Source organism: Embiotoca jacksoni, unplaced genomic scaffold (assembly GCF_022577435.1).
Source record: "Embiotoca jacksoni isolate LCO1_2020_lvr unplaced genomic scaffold, fEmbJac1.0.p SCAF_21, whole genome shotgun sequence".
NCBI lineage: Eukaryota > Metazoa > Chordata > Actinopteri > Embiotocidae > Embiotoca > Embiotoca jacksoni.
Genome location: NW_027185352.1, coordinates 5816503 through 5833423, shown reverse-complemented (window position 1 = coordinate 5833423; position 16921 = coordinate 5816503). Strand labels below are relative to the sequence as shown.

The window sequence follows — 16921 nt, the reverse complement described above, 5'->3', positions numbered from 1 at the left end:
GATTAAAAACTTGTTCCAAGACAGACAAGCACTTTGTCCTCCTGAGAACAAATACAATCTACAGAACTGTCAATCTCCCTGCATACAGAGTGTGTGAAAAAAAATGAAGCCAGGTCAGTGTTTGAATTGTTGAAGCTTTGGTTGAGTCATCATCAGGTATGTTTTTTCTTCATTCTGTTGAAGCAAGGTGATAACTTATCCTCCAAAAAACCCACAGACTTTTCATGCACTCTTTTAAAAAAAAAAAGTTTATGGCAAAGTGCTGGTTTGGTTTCACAACTTCAGTTTCTCCACTTTCACTTCAGACCGTGACATGTCTGAAAGGTCGTAACCTGATCCCGTTTTACCTACTATATAAAATATTTAAGTGGGATGTTCAGTGTGTGAATACCTCAACTTTACTGGTGTTCCTTTTTGTCCTTTGGCGGCCCTTTGGTCAGTTGGTCAGCAGGAAGGAGTTTGTCACTGATTATTAAACTCCATCCAGTAAACAGGAAATATGTAGGACTGACATAAAGAATCATGTTTTTGGGAAAAGGTTAGAGACAGTTCAGAAAGTTTGCTGGTACAAACTGGAGCAAGGGGGGTAATTTCAGTACACTGTAAAAAGTTGAATAATTGTAGGAATGAATTTGGTAATTGTTTTTACAGTGCAGTCACAATAAAAGTCCCTCCACTGTAGAAAACACGATATTAAGTCTATAAGTCTTATTATATTAAATACGTAAAATATATAAGGTCTATAAGTTTCATCTTATTATGGGCTATAGCACATTTTATAAATATTTTACAGGGCGCCTCAGAGCAATTTATAATGAGGCCATAACAGAGTCAGTGATTAACATGGGGAAGCTTTTAAAGTTTGATGTTTTAAAAGTATGTTGGGAAAACCACTGCAGAGTGATGAATCAGATGGTGTATGTCATCTGCACTCTCAGTTTGCAGCCTGAGGTCTTATGATTCAGACTGACACAGCCAACTATTATATCTAGTCCATATTTAGTCTACAGCTTCACTCAAGAAAACACAAGTTTTTAAGAATCACACTTTTGGATATAATGGAAACTATTTTTAATTTTGCAGGAGGTCATAACACCTCTCCAGCTCCCTCAGCTGTCAATCACACCCTCTGCACTGTATATTTAGTATCTAAAGCTGAGCTTATTTTAATGTAATTTATCAAGGGAGTCTTCAGTGCACAGGGTGGAAATGCGTTTCGTCAACATGGGCTTCTTAAGTTTTTTTTTTGTGTTTTTTTTTTAGCAAATCCGTTATGACTCAACGGGACAGCCCAGCATGAGAAAACAGGCTGATGTGAGGCTCTGCACGTTTGACTTCTCTCTGAACAAACAGCAGCGGACCTTACAATGTCCAATACGAGCCAAAACAAAGGCCCGATTGCAGAAAAATGTCCCATCATTATAATAACTATCATAAAAATGTAATTAAGACCGATATTTAGATCAAACAAAGAACTACTTCAAACAATACAACACCGTAAGAAATAATAGAAATGTAATGTTCGACCATAGGCTTACATCATACACAATACACAGACAATTACATGATCAAAGCGACTCCTACAACGCATTTTAAATGATGAAAACGAACAACAAATAATAAATACAAAAATCTACTACAATATGTGGAGCAGTAATTAATTTACAGAATATTAGTGGCTGCTATAATAGAGGCTGAATAAACACAACGAAGCGTAAATGGGGTTCGTAGTCGCTGTTTAAGAATTATAACGCTAAACGCCCGCGATAACTAACAGGCAATAAAACATATAAAATAATGATGATAATAAATAAAGTCTACCGCCAGGGGGCGCCTGTGTGTACGTGAGTATTTGCGAGACGGTCTACGGGAGAGCACGTGTGCGCACCCGCGTGCGCATTTCGCGTGCTTCCCCGCCGGTAGCGCGCGGGCGGGGTTTAAATAGCGGATGTGCGCCGCGGACCGGCAGATTAGCCCGGCTCGAAGAACAGCGTCTGAACGGAGGACGGCCACCGGCTCCGAGGAAGTCTTTTCACCCCGAACGGATCTAAGCGGCTCGGCTCCTCGTGTAGTCTGCGGTTCTCACGGCCCTGAGGGATGCCCAGAGAGCTCACCCAGAACAGGATCCAAAAGATCTGGGTTCCCACCAAGGATGACAAGCGCAGAGGTAAAGTCCTCTAAATGTTCTGTATCACTGCGGTATTATTATTATTATTATTATTATTATTATTATTATTATTATGAAGTACTCCTCCGTGTTGTTTATTTATTTTATTTTATATTTTCGGTGGTTTTCTGCGCCTGTAATATTCCTGCGTGGTCTTTTCCGGTCTTTTGATGGGCCCTCACACTGGAACGTGACGAAGCAGCTGTTCCCATGGTTACCGTAGTGCCTGAGCAACCTGTGTGATGCTATTGGTCGGGCGGCAGCGCGTGTGCATGGGGCGACCATGGCTTTGAGGAAAAAAAGGGAATTTAATACCAGTGATAACACTTTTTTTTTTGTTTATTTATTATTTTTATTATTGTTATTATTACTGTGCGTGTCTTTTTTTAGTGCTTAGTTTTTAATCCTACAAGTTATGGAGACCTACATTTAATGAGAAATATAATATAATATAATAATTCCTTCATATGATGCAATAGTATGAGGAATAGTAAGTCAGAGAAAGAACTTCTTTATCATAACCGAGACCATTTTTAGTCATCTGGCTGAACAAGGCACATTTGGATTCACAGTGGTCACTTGACCCTCTGCTGCTGCTCATTGATAATTGAAGTGATACTGTGGTTTATTGATTTAATGACTAGAAAAGTGCAAAGTAGCGTAGCTTTTATTTCTGGTATGATTCAGAATTATGAAGTTTGATATCGAATGTTGCACAGTAGATGAGATGGAGAAGGAGGAGAGGCTTGTTAAGGATGAACTAGATGTCCGGACATCGACTTAAGAGTTTGATCTCTTTTCAATTTAAGCAGCGTGGGCTCTTGTGTTGTGGAAACAAGATTAGCAGTGAGGAAGCGTTAATTCGAGCTCTCGGGAGTTACCTGACAATCTCTGCAAGTGATGGAGAGGGTCAAGGTGGCTCTACATCCGGTGTAGAAAAAAAACAACTGTGACGCTGAGGAAATTAGACATGAAAAGTATTTCCTGCTTCAGACAAACAATCTGCGGCAAGTCACACACACACCGTTTCAGCGACCCACAGATGATCCGTTACATGTCCAATCAGCGCCCCGCATTGCTCTGCCATCACCCTCCCACTGACGGCCTCGGTAACATGAAGCAGCCTGCAGAGACACGCGACATCCCACGGGCCTCAGGGGTGGGGTTACTGTAAGTCTGGTCAAGTGAAAAGAGCTGGTCTCGTGCAGGGCAGTTCATCGCTCTCAGAAGTGGGTCAAATGGGCAGCAAAGTGGAAATAAAAGGGAACTCCAGCGGCAGCAGACAGACAGACAGACAGACATGTACGTGCACGCCGGGAGTGTGTCGGCGTGCAGAGAAATGGAGATTATAGTTTAGTGCTTTAAACGGATGAATTCAGGCAGGTTGCAGCTCTCGGTGCCACTCGGCTGTCGTCATCGCGTATCACTCAGTGACACTTCAAGACGTTACGAGTTGTCCTTGTTTTCTTCATTCACTGTGTTCAAAATGAAACGCAGGATATTTGTATCTGTTGTAGTTGTGCAAACAGGCACAGTTGTGACGGTATATCCCTCTCTCTGCAGCAGCTGGCGCCCCCCACTTCGCCAACCCCCCCACCGTCATCGTGATGGTGGGTCTGCCGGCTCGGGGCAAGACCTACATGTCCAAGAAGCTCACCCGCTACCTCAACTGGATCGGCATGCCCACCAAAGGTACGCGCCACCGCTTCAGCAAACGGCCAAAACACATTTAAAACGCGAGTAGAGTTTGTGCAGCTGCTTATCGGTTACACGCCGACACTCTGCTGCAAATAGTATTTTGCCAGCCAGCATCAACTCATGTTTCTAACTCCAGGACATTATGTTCATACTTGTTTCTCTCCTCCTGTGTGGGTGTGTGTTGCAGTCTTCAACGTGGGAGAGTACCGCAGGGAGGCGGTCAAGAACTACAGCTCCTATGACTTCTTTAAGCCCGACAATGAATGCGCCGTGAAAATCAGGCAGTAAGCACCCCCCCCCCACACACACACATACTTAACATTGTAACTACTGCCGGACTGATATATCGTCTGAGCCATATATCAGCCTGCTGATATTGGCCTATCACAGATATAAATGTATCAGAGTGCATTAGAAGTTGTTATACTTGTGTTTTTTTTTAAATTTTTTATCGTTATCTTTAATTGTTAAATTCCCAGTGAAGTTTACTGTTACACGAGAAACTGTAAAATATCCTGCCTCTATCATATTTCTCTGTATAAAGTGTTTGATAACCATATTAGAGGAAAAATTGCAAAAATGTGTTTCTATAATTATACTGTATGAACACTATATATAAATATAAAGAATATCGGCCTGAGTTACTACCCCAAAAATCCAGCATCATTCGGGCTCTAAATGGGATGTTTTTTTGAAAGTAACCAAACTTACATTTGCATCCTGTGTGTTCTCCAGGCAGTGTGCCTTAGCAGCCCTGAGGGATGTCAAGTCCTATTTGAAGGACGAGGGAGGCCAAGTAGCGGTGAGTTTCCCATCATGCATCTCGTGCTCTTCTCTCGTGGTCAACGCGATGACCACCTGTCGTCTTACAAAGCTCTCTGATGTTTCTTTCAGGTCTTTGATGCCACAAACACGACGAGAGAGAGACGAGAGATGATTCTGAAGTTTGGCAGCGAGAATGGTTTCAAGGTAGGTGTTGCCACGGCGACAGCACCACCAAGGTATGACGTCAGTGCTGACGTTGCACCTTTTAAACGAAGTCTCCTTTTTCCTGCCCAGATCTTCTTCATCGAGTCCGTGTGTGACGATCCCAACGTCATTGCGTCGAACATCACGGTGAGTCCCGAGCATGACGTCACGACGCTTCTTCTTCGCTCTGTGTTTAAACGACTCAAAATGTTCACACCTCTCTGGCATCAGGCGTGTTGTTTGCCATCTGACCGTTTCCTCCCCCTCCCCCCCTGCGCAGGAAGTGAAGGTGTCCTGTCCGGACTACCGGGACTGCAACAAGACGGACGCAATGCTGGATTTTCAGAGGAGAATTGAATGTTACAAAACCAGCTACCAACCTCTGGACCCTGATCAGCACGACAGGTAAATCATCAACATTGTCCGACGTCCAATACACGCCTTCTCATTAAGGGAGGGTGTAGCTCAGACGGTAGAGTGGGCTGAACACTAATCGGAAGGTTGGTGGTTCGATCCCCAGCTCCTCCTGTCCACATGTCTAAGTGTCCTTGAGCAAGACACTGAACCCTAAGTTGCTCCCGATGGTGGACCATCGGTGTGTGAATGTTCTCCTGATGGGGGCACCTTGCGTGGTGATCTGTCTCATTTAGTGTGTGAATGGGAAAAACCATGTTGAAGCGCTTTGAGACCGAAAAGTGATAAAGCGCGATACAAGTACAGACCATTTACCATTTACCTTCAGACGAGTCACTCATCCCTGTTTTCTTCCAGGGATCTGTCCTTCATCAAGGTGATCGATGTGGGTCGCCGTTTTCTCGTCAACCAGATCCAGGATCACATTCAGAGTAAGATCGTCTACTACTTGATGAACATCCACGTGCAGCCACGGACCATCTACCTGTGTCGGCACGGAGAGAGCGCGGACAACCTGGAGGGACGGCTGGGTGGCGACTCCGGCCTCTCGCCGCGGGGCAAACAGGTACGAACAGTCGGGAGGCACCATGACAGAGGCGATGACAGCTGACTTTCTACACTTCACAGCATCTTAACTGACAAAGTCCGGGTGCTGAATACTGTTCCCTCTCTGCTGTAGTTTTCGGCCGCTCTGGCTCGGTTCGTGGAGGAGCAGCAGCTGAAGGACCTGAAGGTCTGGACCAGCCAGCTGTGCCGCAGCATCGAGACGGCCGAGCACCTGGGAGTCCCGTACAAGCAGTGGAAGGCTCTGAATGAGATTGACGCCGTGAGTGTCACTCTAAAACACACTTCCACACCACCGCACACAACTCTCTTCTCTTTCTAAACTGACAGCATGTTTGGCGTGTTTGGTTTTTAGGGTTTGTGTGAGGAGATGACGTACGATGAGGTGAAGGAGAGATACCCGGAGGAGTTTACTCTGAGAGATGAAGATAAATACTACTACCGCTACCCTGCTGGAGAGGTATATAAACAGGCTACAGCCATTTAGGTTAGGTTAGGTAGTTACTTTATTAATCCCCGAGGGGACATTTTTTCACTACAGCAGCATACAGGAAGCAATAAGATAATAATAGAATAATAGAAAAGCAATAAAATTGCAGTAAAATAGCAGTAAAAAATATGAAATGCACAGTATATACAGTATATACAGTACAGTACATATCTATATTTAATATAGCATTTAAAAAAACAAACATGTAATTAATAATAATAACCAACTCTCCTCTCCTGCTTGCAGTCCTACCAGGACCTGGTGCAGCGGGTGGAGCCGGTCATCATGGACCTGGAGAGGCAGGAGAACGTCTTGGTTATCTGCCACCAGGCCGTCATGCGCTGCCTGCTGGCCTACTTCCTGGATAAGAGCGCAGGTAGGGACTACAACCCCCACCTCAGACCCCCCCCCCTCAAGATCTAAATAGGAGCTATGACACTGGACTCTGCTGCACCTCCATTCATTCCTGCTGTTTGTTGTTCCAGATGAGATGCCCTACCTGAAGTGTCCCCTCCACACGGTGCTGAAGCTCACCCCGGTCGCCTACGGCTGCAAAGTGGAGTCCATCTCTCTGAATGTGGAGGCAGTGAACACCCACAGAGAAAGGCCAGAGGTAACGGTCCTTCACTTCCTGTATTTGTCAGGGGCAGAAGAACAGCAGAGGAAACTGAGCTGCATTTAGCTTCCACCGCCGTTGTTCTCTTACAGTTGGTGATATTGTCTTTGTACATGAAACCTCCTGCTATATTTTCTTGACTTCTAAGTCTTGTGTGTTGTTTTTCTTTGTTCGCCCCACAGGAGATTAAGAGGGGTCCCGGCACCCTGATCAGGAGGAACAGCGTGACTCCTCTGACCAGCCCAGAGTCCAACATCAAGAAACCTCGCATCGATGACCTGGACGAGGCTCCGATCCAGGAGCTGCCCACTCCTGATGCCACGCTGGCTCTCTGCAGCCCCTCCCACCTCCCCCTGGCTCTGGCCGGACAGGTGGGTTTATTAGAAGCGCACCGAAAAGCTTGTTTAAGCAGTAGGAATCAACTCACGGGATTCCAAAGGCCGGTTATCATGGAACAAGATATTTCATCAGGATGCAAAACTCAGGACTTCACCAGACAAACATTTCCCTGCATCTGTTTCCTCTCTGACTGCCACCACCGCATGTATCCTCACTCACTTGTTTCTTGTCCTCTTTTCCTCCGCTGCCTTCACCTCCTCTGCACCTTGCAGCACTGGCTGGGCAAAGTTTGCCTGTAAGTATTCACTCCGTTCAGGATCTTTGGCTGCCTCGCTCTGTCCATCTCATCCGTCCATTCTCCTCTTGTAGCCGTTTCTTTGTTCATATTGTGTTCACTGCAAACATTTCTTTTCTTTTCCCGGACTTCCAAAACACGGAGGACAGAAAAAGGGATTCTTTATTCGAACTTAAATCGCATCCGTCAATCAAATTATCTTCAGAAAAAGCAGTGGCCAAAAATAGGCATACTGTACCCACGAGTAGTCACAGAGTAGTCTGCTTCAGGCTGAGATTTACCAGTAATATTTATAAACGTACAGTATGTTCTTATTAACACTGTTTTACAGTGTTTACTGATCCACTCTCGACTGACGGAAATAAAACGTCATGCTGAAGTCCTGCTGGAAGTGATGGAAAAGAAAAAGCGCACATATTTACAGACGGGGAGCTCCCACATTCCTGAGATTCCTCTCTGTTGTCATCACTACAATCTGCCTTTTACTATGTTGTGATGACTCATGCTGACTATCCTGTTCTTGTCTGTGTGTTTGGTTTATTTTTGGTCTGCCTTGTGCTGCTTAAAGACGCACCATCCTCCACTACCTCAAGGTGTTTTCCCTTAGTCTTTCGAAGGTAAACACACTGTTCAGGCTTTGCACTTCATAGTTCTTCCAGGCATCCGACACAGATAACATAAGACTTTTAATATGAAAATAAACATCTAACAAACGGACTACACCGGGTTGCTGTGGCACTATTAACTTTTTACAAGTTTCTCCATCAAAAAAAAAAGAAAGAAATGTTTTTGAAGACGAAACCAAGCTGAGTAGGCTGATCGAGCCTACTCAGCAAATAAATAAAGGTGCAAATACTACACGCTAAAGCTACCCTTCACTCATTTTGTGATAATCTAGCGTGTTTTGCCTGTTACGTAATTCAGAAAAAAAAACCACAGAATGTCTTTTGTGATTAACAATTAAGATATTTTACGAGAGCCGAACTACGAACGCAATTCAGCAGCGACGCAAATCTAACACGCAGAAGACGGTTTCAACCAGATTTACTTTCATGATGCTGTCCTGACAACAAACAAACGGGCTGAATATGGAAGCTGCTTTTGTTGTTTTTTTTTGCCGTCGTCCGTAGACGAGCAAATAGCACCGGTGAATTGTAATGTAATAAAATGAACATGCGTAACTAGTTTTGCCAGCGCAGTGTAAAAGTGTGAACAACGCTGCCGGGTGTGTCTCGTGTTCTCGTCGGCCTCATTCATAATCCACCTGAGGCGCAGCAACCTGTTCACACACTCGTGAATGCAACGCTCGTTTTCACGCCCCTCTAAAAATACCAGAGGAACTCAGAGCCTGAGAAAACACAGGTGATGTAACCTGTGGTTTAGGGATTACGGCCGGGGGGGGGTATTTATACGCCAGTAGATTCTAGGGGAAAGGCGGGATCTAAAGTCTGGTTTCTTCTTTGTGTGTGTTTTGCAGGACCTGAGGAGAAGCTCATCTGGCCGACAGGACGTCCTGCAGCCCTGCCAGTGAAACTCCCAACGACGTGTCAAGAGGCCGCAAAGTGGATCGCCGACAAAGAGACACTGAAACCACGTCAAATATCTTGGAAAAGTCAAATTGATGAGTCACTTTTCAACATTTCTCTGTTTATAAAATGTCAAGTGTTATCGTTCTGGCAGCCAAGGACACGTTACTGTCACTTTTCATTTTCCAAAAAAAAAGGATTATTTGATTGTCATATCAAAGCAAGAGTCTTAAATTCTCCCTTTCTTGCTATTGTTAGACATTTTATTTCATGAGACTGATGAATCTGTGTTTTTTGAAAAACTTTTAGACCTTCTTGTGTCTAATTAGTTCAGACTGAAAGAGGCAAACCGTCCTTCCTGTTTCAGCTCGGACGGCCCTCCGGGGAACCCGTTTCTTATTATTATTTTAAGGAGACCAAAGACTAACTTTCATCCCCACATAAAACTTTCAGGTCATCCTTTTTTCTTTTTTTTTTCAACCATGAACTTAATACAACGTGGTTGTTCAAGTGATGAAGGGATCTAGTATTTAGTATTTAGTTTACACTGTAAAGGTTTTTGGCACTTCTTTGGCGTGTTTCATGTATTCATGTTTTTCGAAGGCGTCGGGTTTTGATCGACTCCTTTGTACGCCGACACGCTACAAAATTCGCAATATTTTACACAGTGGTGATCCATAATCGATTTTGTTTGGGTTATTTGTGTTTTGTTTTTTCCCCGTGTTTTCATGTTACTTGACAGTTAATGGAGGAGATATTTTGCCGTAGAGTGCCTGTAGTGCTTGTTTTGCAAGCCCGATGCTGCTTCTCTTGCCGTTTCTCTGGACTTCGATTGCTTGAGGAGAGGCACCACATTTCACCGAATAACTCCACATATCATTTCTACATTTAACGTGTCACAGTTTGAATATCTATGTTTGTTTAGTTTCCGTGCCACAGTGCATACCGTTCTCTACTTAATGGGAAACCTTATTTTCAAGTTGATTTCTCCTTTCGCTGTCACTTGTTTGCTACGCACAAATATAAGCACCTATATTTTTGTTATAGCAATGCGTGCTGTTAATAATATCTTTGTAAATGTTAATGTAAATACGGTATAACTGGAAATGGACGGGGCACGACTTGGAGCGCTCGTGGGAGTCTTTCATGGAAGTGTGTAAATCTTTTTGTACTGATGCGTTGGGACTGAATGGAGAAGCTCGGCTGAGAACGAAGCTGCTGCTTCCTGATCTCAGTAAAAAATGTCGTGAACATGTTTGCTTGAGATACTTGAAATTTGTTTTTTGTAAAAACTGTTTTATTATAATCTTTATTTATTTTTATGTAGTTCTGAATGAGAGCTCGGAGCGAGAGGCACCTTGTTTTAATCCGACGACTATGCATGAGAGTATGATGTACAGTTGATTTTTGCATCTGCTGGACCAATAAATTCACTCTGAGAAAATATGCAGCGTTTGCCGTTTGCTTTTGCTTTTTTTTTTTTCATCGGTCCAAATCCAACATTAATATTCTGGCCACACTTGGTGCTTCCATTTATGGAGCTACTCTCTATTGTACACTGTGTCCCTCACTCACATGAGTCACATGAGTGCGAGTCGGATGCTGCTTATCAGTCGAATGATAACTCGGCGCATTCAGGAAGTTGCTGTAAGAGTTTTCAAAAGAAACAACCCAAAGATAAAAAATAAACAGGGCTGTGTGTTGACTAATGGAAACTTCCTTTTAAGAAAGAGTTTAAGGCATTAATTTACCTAGTTTTACAGAGTTTCTGAGATGATACAAGTATGTGGGAAAATGTGGCTGCCAACATCTTACAAGCAGTGTGGGCGTTATGTAATCATCACAAACACCTTTTTACTTTAAATCTCAGAGAAGCAACACATGGTTTTGAACTTTAATGTGTATTTAGCTTGCCTTTAAAATTTAAGATGGAATTTTTTAGCTGTGCTTGGTAAAATGTGTGGTTTGGAGGATCGCCTTAGGGACATTCACTGTAATACAACTTCTCCTGGATTGAATTAAATTATTCTGCCTAAATGCCAAAATGTGTATTAATTGGTGCCGATTTTTATTAGTTGCACAGCTGACAAACTTTGAGTTCAGCGAAGAGGCTCCTGGTTAAAGTTCACTCTCCGTCACTGAATGACCTGATCGTTTTATTGCTTCTTGCATTATAATTGTGTTTCCAAAGGTGCTCAACTGCTGTGGAGCAATTTCCTTTTGATTCGTCTCTTTAAAGGACGATTACCTAATGATTTTTATGACTGCCTGTCTTATTATCACTATCTGTTTGAAATGAGAAATACATTAAATAGATTTCTTTTAGCAACTGAATCTTGATGTGATTGATAATTTATATATATTTATTGTAAAGTGAGCTGAACATTTCTCAGTCTGGGTGCGGCTTGCAGAGACATGTCATCATCTCTCCTCCTTTCACACACACACACACACACACACACACACACACACACACACACACACACACACACACACGCACACACACACACACACACACACACACACGCGCACACACACACACACACACGCACACACACACACACGCACACACACACACACTGCATTTACCAGTCAAAGAGGTATTTCCATGATGATAATCATGGGCAGACTGAGTGTCTTGGCTCAGCCTGGTGATCCTGTGGGCTGAGGGGTTATGTGACTGCTGTCAGGTTCATTACTTTCTGCTCCGCCTCCTCACTGCTCTCTCACTCTCACTCTCACTCTCAAACACACACACACACACACACACACAGAGACACACAAACAAACACACACACACACGCACACACACACACACACACACACACACACACACACACACACACACACACACACACACACACACACACACACACACACATCTACTGACAGATGCACTCTCAACATGAAACTAAAACCTACTTTGCATTCTGACTTTGCATCTCGTTTCTACTTGCCACTTTAACTATACAAGTGTTTTATTGTAAACATGCAGCATTTTGCATCATACTTCCTTCTATCTCAAGTTTATATTAGATATTTTTTTGAAGGTTCTCCTCATTTACCAGCGCTTATCTTTCTTGTTTCACTCTGAGAAGTGAATTTAACTACTGTTTTGTGCTGGCAGTGTGCGGCAGCTTTCATGTGGTACTGACGGTTACCCTGATGTGTGTGTGTGTGTGTAATTGTGTGTGTAATCTCTGTGGGAGAGAGGAGCTGCTGTGTCAGGCATCTGAATAGTACGTGAGCTCGGTGTTAACAGGCTCACCTAAGCCAGGAGCTCCACAAATAGTCGTCTAATGCTGCGCTGACGAAGGATTGTGTGCGATCCCAATCAGTCAGTTTGCAAAGGGAGTAATGCCGACTGGCCTAGTTGGTCGGAGAACACACCAGTTCATTTAAAACTCACTCACTCAAGGACATTTGGGAATAGAAAAGGAGAAGACTTGGTGACATTTTGCAGGCCCTCTCTCCCACAGGCTGATTGATCACCCCCTGGGCGTCATGTCTTACTCTATCTTTGTCATGACTCAGCAGCTCGTCCTCCACCTGCTTACCAATTAGAGTTGTCCTCGTCCAGTTTGAGCTCAAAGTAATCTTGTCTCATGCAGAGTACACGTCTGCAGCCTACACAGCCAGAGATACACATAAACACCCAAACATGAACTTTTTGACCCTCACAAAGAAACACAGTGATTCCCACTTCTTCTTTTGCGGGCGTCACGGGGTTGATCAGGTGTTTCTCATCTGAAAAGCGGAAATGCTGATTTAAATTAAATGAAAATCTATAGACAGAACCAGCCACAACACTTGGACACTTTGTCTTGCAAGAAAAAGTGCAACTCCTGTGATCACGACATGTGATTGTGCACATGTGAAAATGTATTTTTCACACAGATGTGGTTTTAGAACATGTGTGAAGTCCATGTAGATTCCAATGTGAAAACTTTTCCACTTATTTTCCTCGTGTTCACATATGTTGCAGCATGTGGTAAACATGTGTCATACACGTGATCACGTGTCCCATATGGCAGAACATGGGAAACCTGTGCATTTATTCTGTAAGGGAGAGCATGTGAGCAATTGATCAGAAAAACTGAAACACTAAAGTAATGAATGAGGACTGAAATTGTTAATAACATCCAGTTTATCATATTCACATGAACATATGTGGAACATGACGCGTGGTTGCATACTTATGATAATGCATGCTCATAATTTGTGGCTGCATTGCAGCAGGCAGTAAACACACATTTATGTTGACTGCTCATCAGTAATGAGTGTGTTACAGGGCCGAAGTCACATTTTCTGTCAGGTTTCTGAGTGGAAGTTTACTGGTTCAACACATTTTTACAACAACACTATCAAGCTGCCCTCCAGAGAGCAGAGAAATGCTTAAATGGGCCAAATCGGTTTAAAACAACAGACACTACAGTCCTCATGAACCTGCAATGTAATCTGCAAGGCATCTTTGTTTGAGAATATTTTTTTTTTTTTTTTTTTAACAAGTGAAATCATTTCTATTTGGCCTTTTAATGTAAAGTTCGGATTCGGTCTTGGTTACATCTTTGTTTCTTTGACATCCCAATGCCTTTAAGCGCCGGGATCCTCAGCGGTTGATCTTAAAAGATGTGAAGATTGTACCGTGTGTTTTCGGTGAGCTTTAATTTCTATTAATCACATTAATAAAAAAGCAGTGTTCCTACGAAATACAAGCCACACATGCACCTTGTGCTTTTTGTGTTTGCTCTGTGAAGAATGCATAAGAGGCATTATTGGTGCGGCGGAGTGAAAACTCATCCCTCTCTCTTTGTGTGGAAGCCATTGAGGGAGAGATTTTGCTCTGAATGGAGAGGATGAGCCTTTCAGCGGACCTTGAATGGAGCAGAGCGGATTAAATAGACCATGTGTTATCCCTGATTACAATAAAAGCCCATTTACGTGATCCACTGCATGGTTGTATCACAACCACAACATTTTGTCTTACTGTAATTACTCATCCTAATGTTTTGTTTGTTACACATTATGGATTTAGAGACACCACCTCTTTTATCTGTGACTTTTCAGAAGTTTCATTCTGACACAACAGGAAACAGGTAACGCTCTTGTGCACTAAAAGTAGAGGGTTTCCTTTGGAGTCAAGAGTGTTATCAGTTTTCTGTTGTCAGAATGAAACTTCTTCAGAACTTCTGCAGAAGTTTAACTCATCACGCTCTCACTATTCACATCCCTGCTTACACTGTACATCCTCTTATGTTTTTAGTAGAAAGTAATCCTCTCAGCTGTACTTCACTTTTTAGCCAGTTATTTAGTAAAAATGCCATTAAAACTTCACTAGTAGGCTCAAATGAAAAAACTGCAGTTTTTTTGTATTCAAATGTCAAAAAAGTTCCAATAAATTAATTTTGTTCTGAATATGACATATTGAATCGATGAGTTTCGAGGCTGAACTAGCAGTTATATGCTTTTATTGTATTCACGTTCTCTCTTGTAAAGTAATTTGCAGCTTTTAGCATCAGTCTTCACTTCTTTGTGGATGACACTCATCTCTATGTTGCAGTCAATCCCTCTGATTGATAAGTAGAATCCTGTCAGAAGCTGCGTTTCTATTCTGTATCTGTACATATAACCCGGAATCTTTGAAACTGATAAAAAAAGGCCTCTTTTCAACAATTTAATTAGGGCCTGAGCACCAAATGGTGCGAAAGCCCTATTGTTATCCAAGGAATTTTTATTCTTTTCGTTCCTTATTTTTCTCCCCAAAGAACTGCATTTTTGGACTCATGAAAGTTGGTACACACATCTCTCCCAGTGAAAAATGTCTTATTCTAGTGGAGTCACGAGTCGGCGTGGCCAAATGGCTCCCTAAAGAGATGCCCTGGCGGCTACATTTACCTACATGCATGAAATTCGGTGGAGATGTGTGTCACACCTAGATGTACAGTACCAGGAATGGTTTTCAATTAACAGGTGTGCTCTGTCAAGAGTTCATTTGTGGAATTTCTTGCCTTTTTAATGTGTTGAGACCATCAGCATCACCATTGTGCAGAGGCAGGGTTGGTGCACAGTTTTATGCAGTGAATAGGCCTATTTGACGACAGTTCTAATCCATATTATGGCAAGAACCACTCAACTATGTAAAGAGAAACGACAGTCCATCACTACTTTAAGACAGGAAGGTCAGTAATTCTAGAAATTTCAAGAACTTTGAATGTATCCTCAAGTGCAGTCGCGAAAACCATCAAACACTATGATTAAAATGTCTCTCATGAGGACGGCCCCAGGACAGGAAGACCAAGAATTAACTCTGCTGCCAAGGATTAGTTCATTTGAGTTACCAGCCTCAGAAACTGCATATAGTATGATGACTATAGTATTACTTTTTTGTAGTATGACTATACTATATACTAAAAAAGTCATACTATAGCAAGTCATCCAAAATGTGAAAAAAAAAATCATACTATAGCATGTCGTCCAAACATGCAAATTCCACATAGAAAGTCTCAGGTGGGTATCAAACCACAGACCTTTAAATTGTGAGACGACAATGCTGACAACATAATTTGAACGGTATGTTGTCAGAAATAGCACAAAAAAGTCACACGGTAGCATGTCGTCCAAAATATGGAAAAAAAGTCATACTATAGCATGTCGTCCAAAATATGATAAAAAAGACAGCATTTTGTCCAAAAAGTGACCCAAAAGTAATTTTTTTGTAAATTGTATATAGTACATAGTATATAGTATAGCCAGGGTGATGGGGCTAAGTTTGATGTTTTGCCGTGACACAGGAAGTTGATGTTTAAGGTCAAACGATGTTCCAAACCTTTACGAAATTTGCACGTGTCAGGCACCAACTTTCATGGATTTTTTAAGATGTTAAAGCCGCTAAAAAAAGGCAATTTTTTTTTAAGAAGAATAAGGAACGAGATCGAGAAAAAAAATTACAACTGCAAGCGGGAATATGTGGACCGTCGCGTGTTGCACGTCGGGGAGCCGGCGGCCCCGACCCGCCGGATCCCCGACGTGCAGCGGACGAGGGCCCGCATATCACTGCTTGCAGTTCTAATTCTGTATGTAACCCAAGGTCACTATACCCTTAACCTAAATATCAAATAAATTAAAGGTTAATTAAATAACAAATGTATTCTAGAAAAGTAAATAAAACAACACAACACAAAATATTAAGTGGATAAAGATCCAAATGGTGTCTGGGGGAAGATCAAAATCTCAAACAAAGAAGAGATGCCAAGGTGTCTCCAGTACCTACGAGTTCTGGTGACGTTATGCAGCTTACTGTCTGTTATATCAGTGCCGTGACTCTTTCTAAATCCGTGCCATGTTAATGAGTTACAGAGGGCTGACTAATAGGATTGTCCAGAGCTGACATGAACATCAGGATGGCCAAGAGAGAATGAGAGGTCAAGAAAACACAAGGACAGATCAGAGAAAATAAGGGGAGGAAAATGGGAGAAAGTAGATGGCAAGGAAAGGAAAGGAGAGAGGAGAGAAGGAGGTACGAGGAGCAGAAAGAAATAATGAGGTGAAAATATGAGATGAAATTCAAGGGAAAATTCAAGAGGATGAACTGAAGAGAAACGGGTGACTGAGGGCAGTGTGAGTGAAGTCACGTCCACCTGAACACGCCCCACTTTCATCCCTCCTCCTCCAGCCTCTCTCTTCATCTACCTCCTCCTCTTTTTCCTTTCCCCTCTGCATGAATATTTAATTCCAGGGGGGGATGTGTGAAGGCTCACGTACTCTCAGCAAGAGGCAGAGAGGAAAAAAAAGCATGGTGGGGAAATACTACAAGTGGAGAGAGAAGTAACAGCAGCACTCGGGG

At 42.7% G+C, this 16921-nt stretch overlaps 1 protein-coding gene across 4 annotated transcripts; it reads left to right on the top strand.

The window, feature by feature from the left end:
- Nucleotides 1-1960: 1960 nt before the first annotated feature.
- Nucleotides 1961-10524, top strand: pfkfb3 (6-phosphofructo-2-kinase/fructose-2,6-biphosphatase 3). 4 transcript variants are annotated; one of them, XM_069156555.1, is made up of 16 exons: nt 1961-2167; nt 3734-3859; nt 4053-4149; nt 4601-4667; nt 4760-4834; nt 4925-4981; nt 5115-5239; nt 5606-5813; nt 5928-6074; nt 6168-6272; nt 6549-6678; nt 6788-6915; nt 7101-7289; nt 7530-7552; nt 8121-8169; nt 9030-10524. In XM_069156555.1, exons 1-16 carry the CDS (start codon nt 2098-2100, stop codon nt 9081-9083), a joined length of 1650 nt encoding a protein of 549 aa, XP_069012656.1. In that variant the 5' UTR covers nt 1961-2097; the 3' UTR covers nt 9084-10524. The 4 variants fall into 4 exon arrangements, with proteins under 4 accessions (XP_069012656.1, XP_069012655.1, XP_069012658.1 ...); XM_069156554.1 differs by having other exon boundaries at nt 3731-3859; XM_069156557.1 differs by lacking the exon at nt 8121-8169 and having other exon boundaries at nt 3731-3859.
- Nucleotides 10525-16921: the final 6397 nt, after the last annotated feature.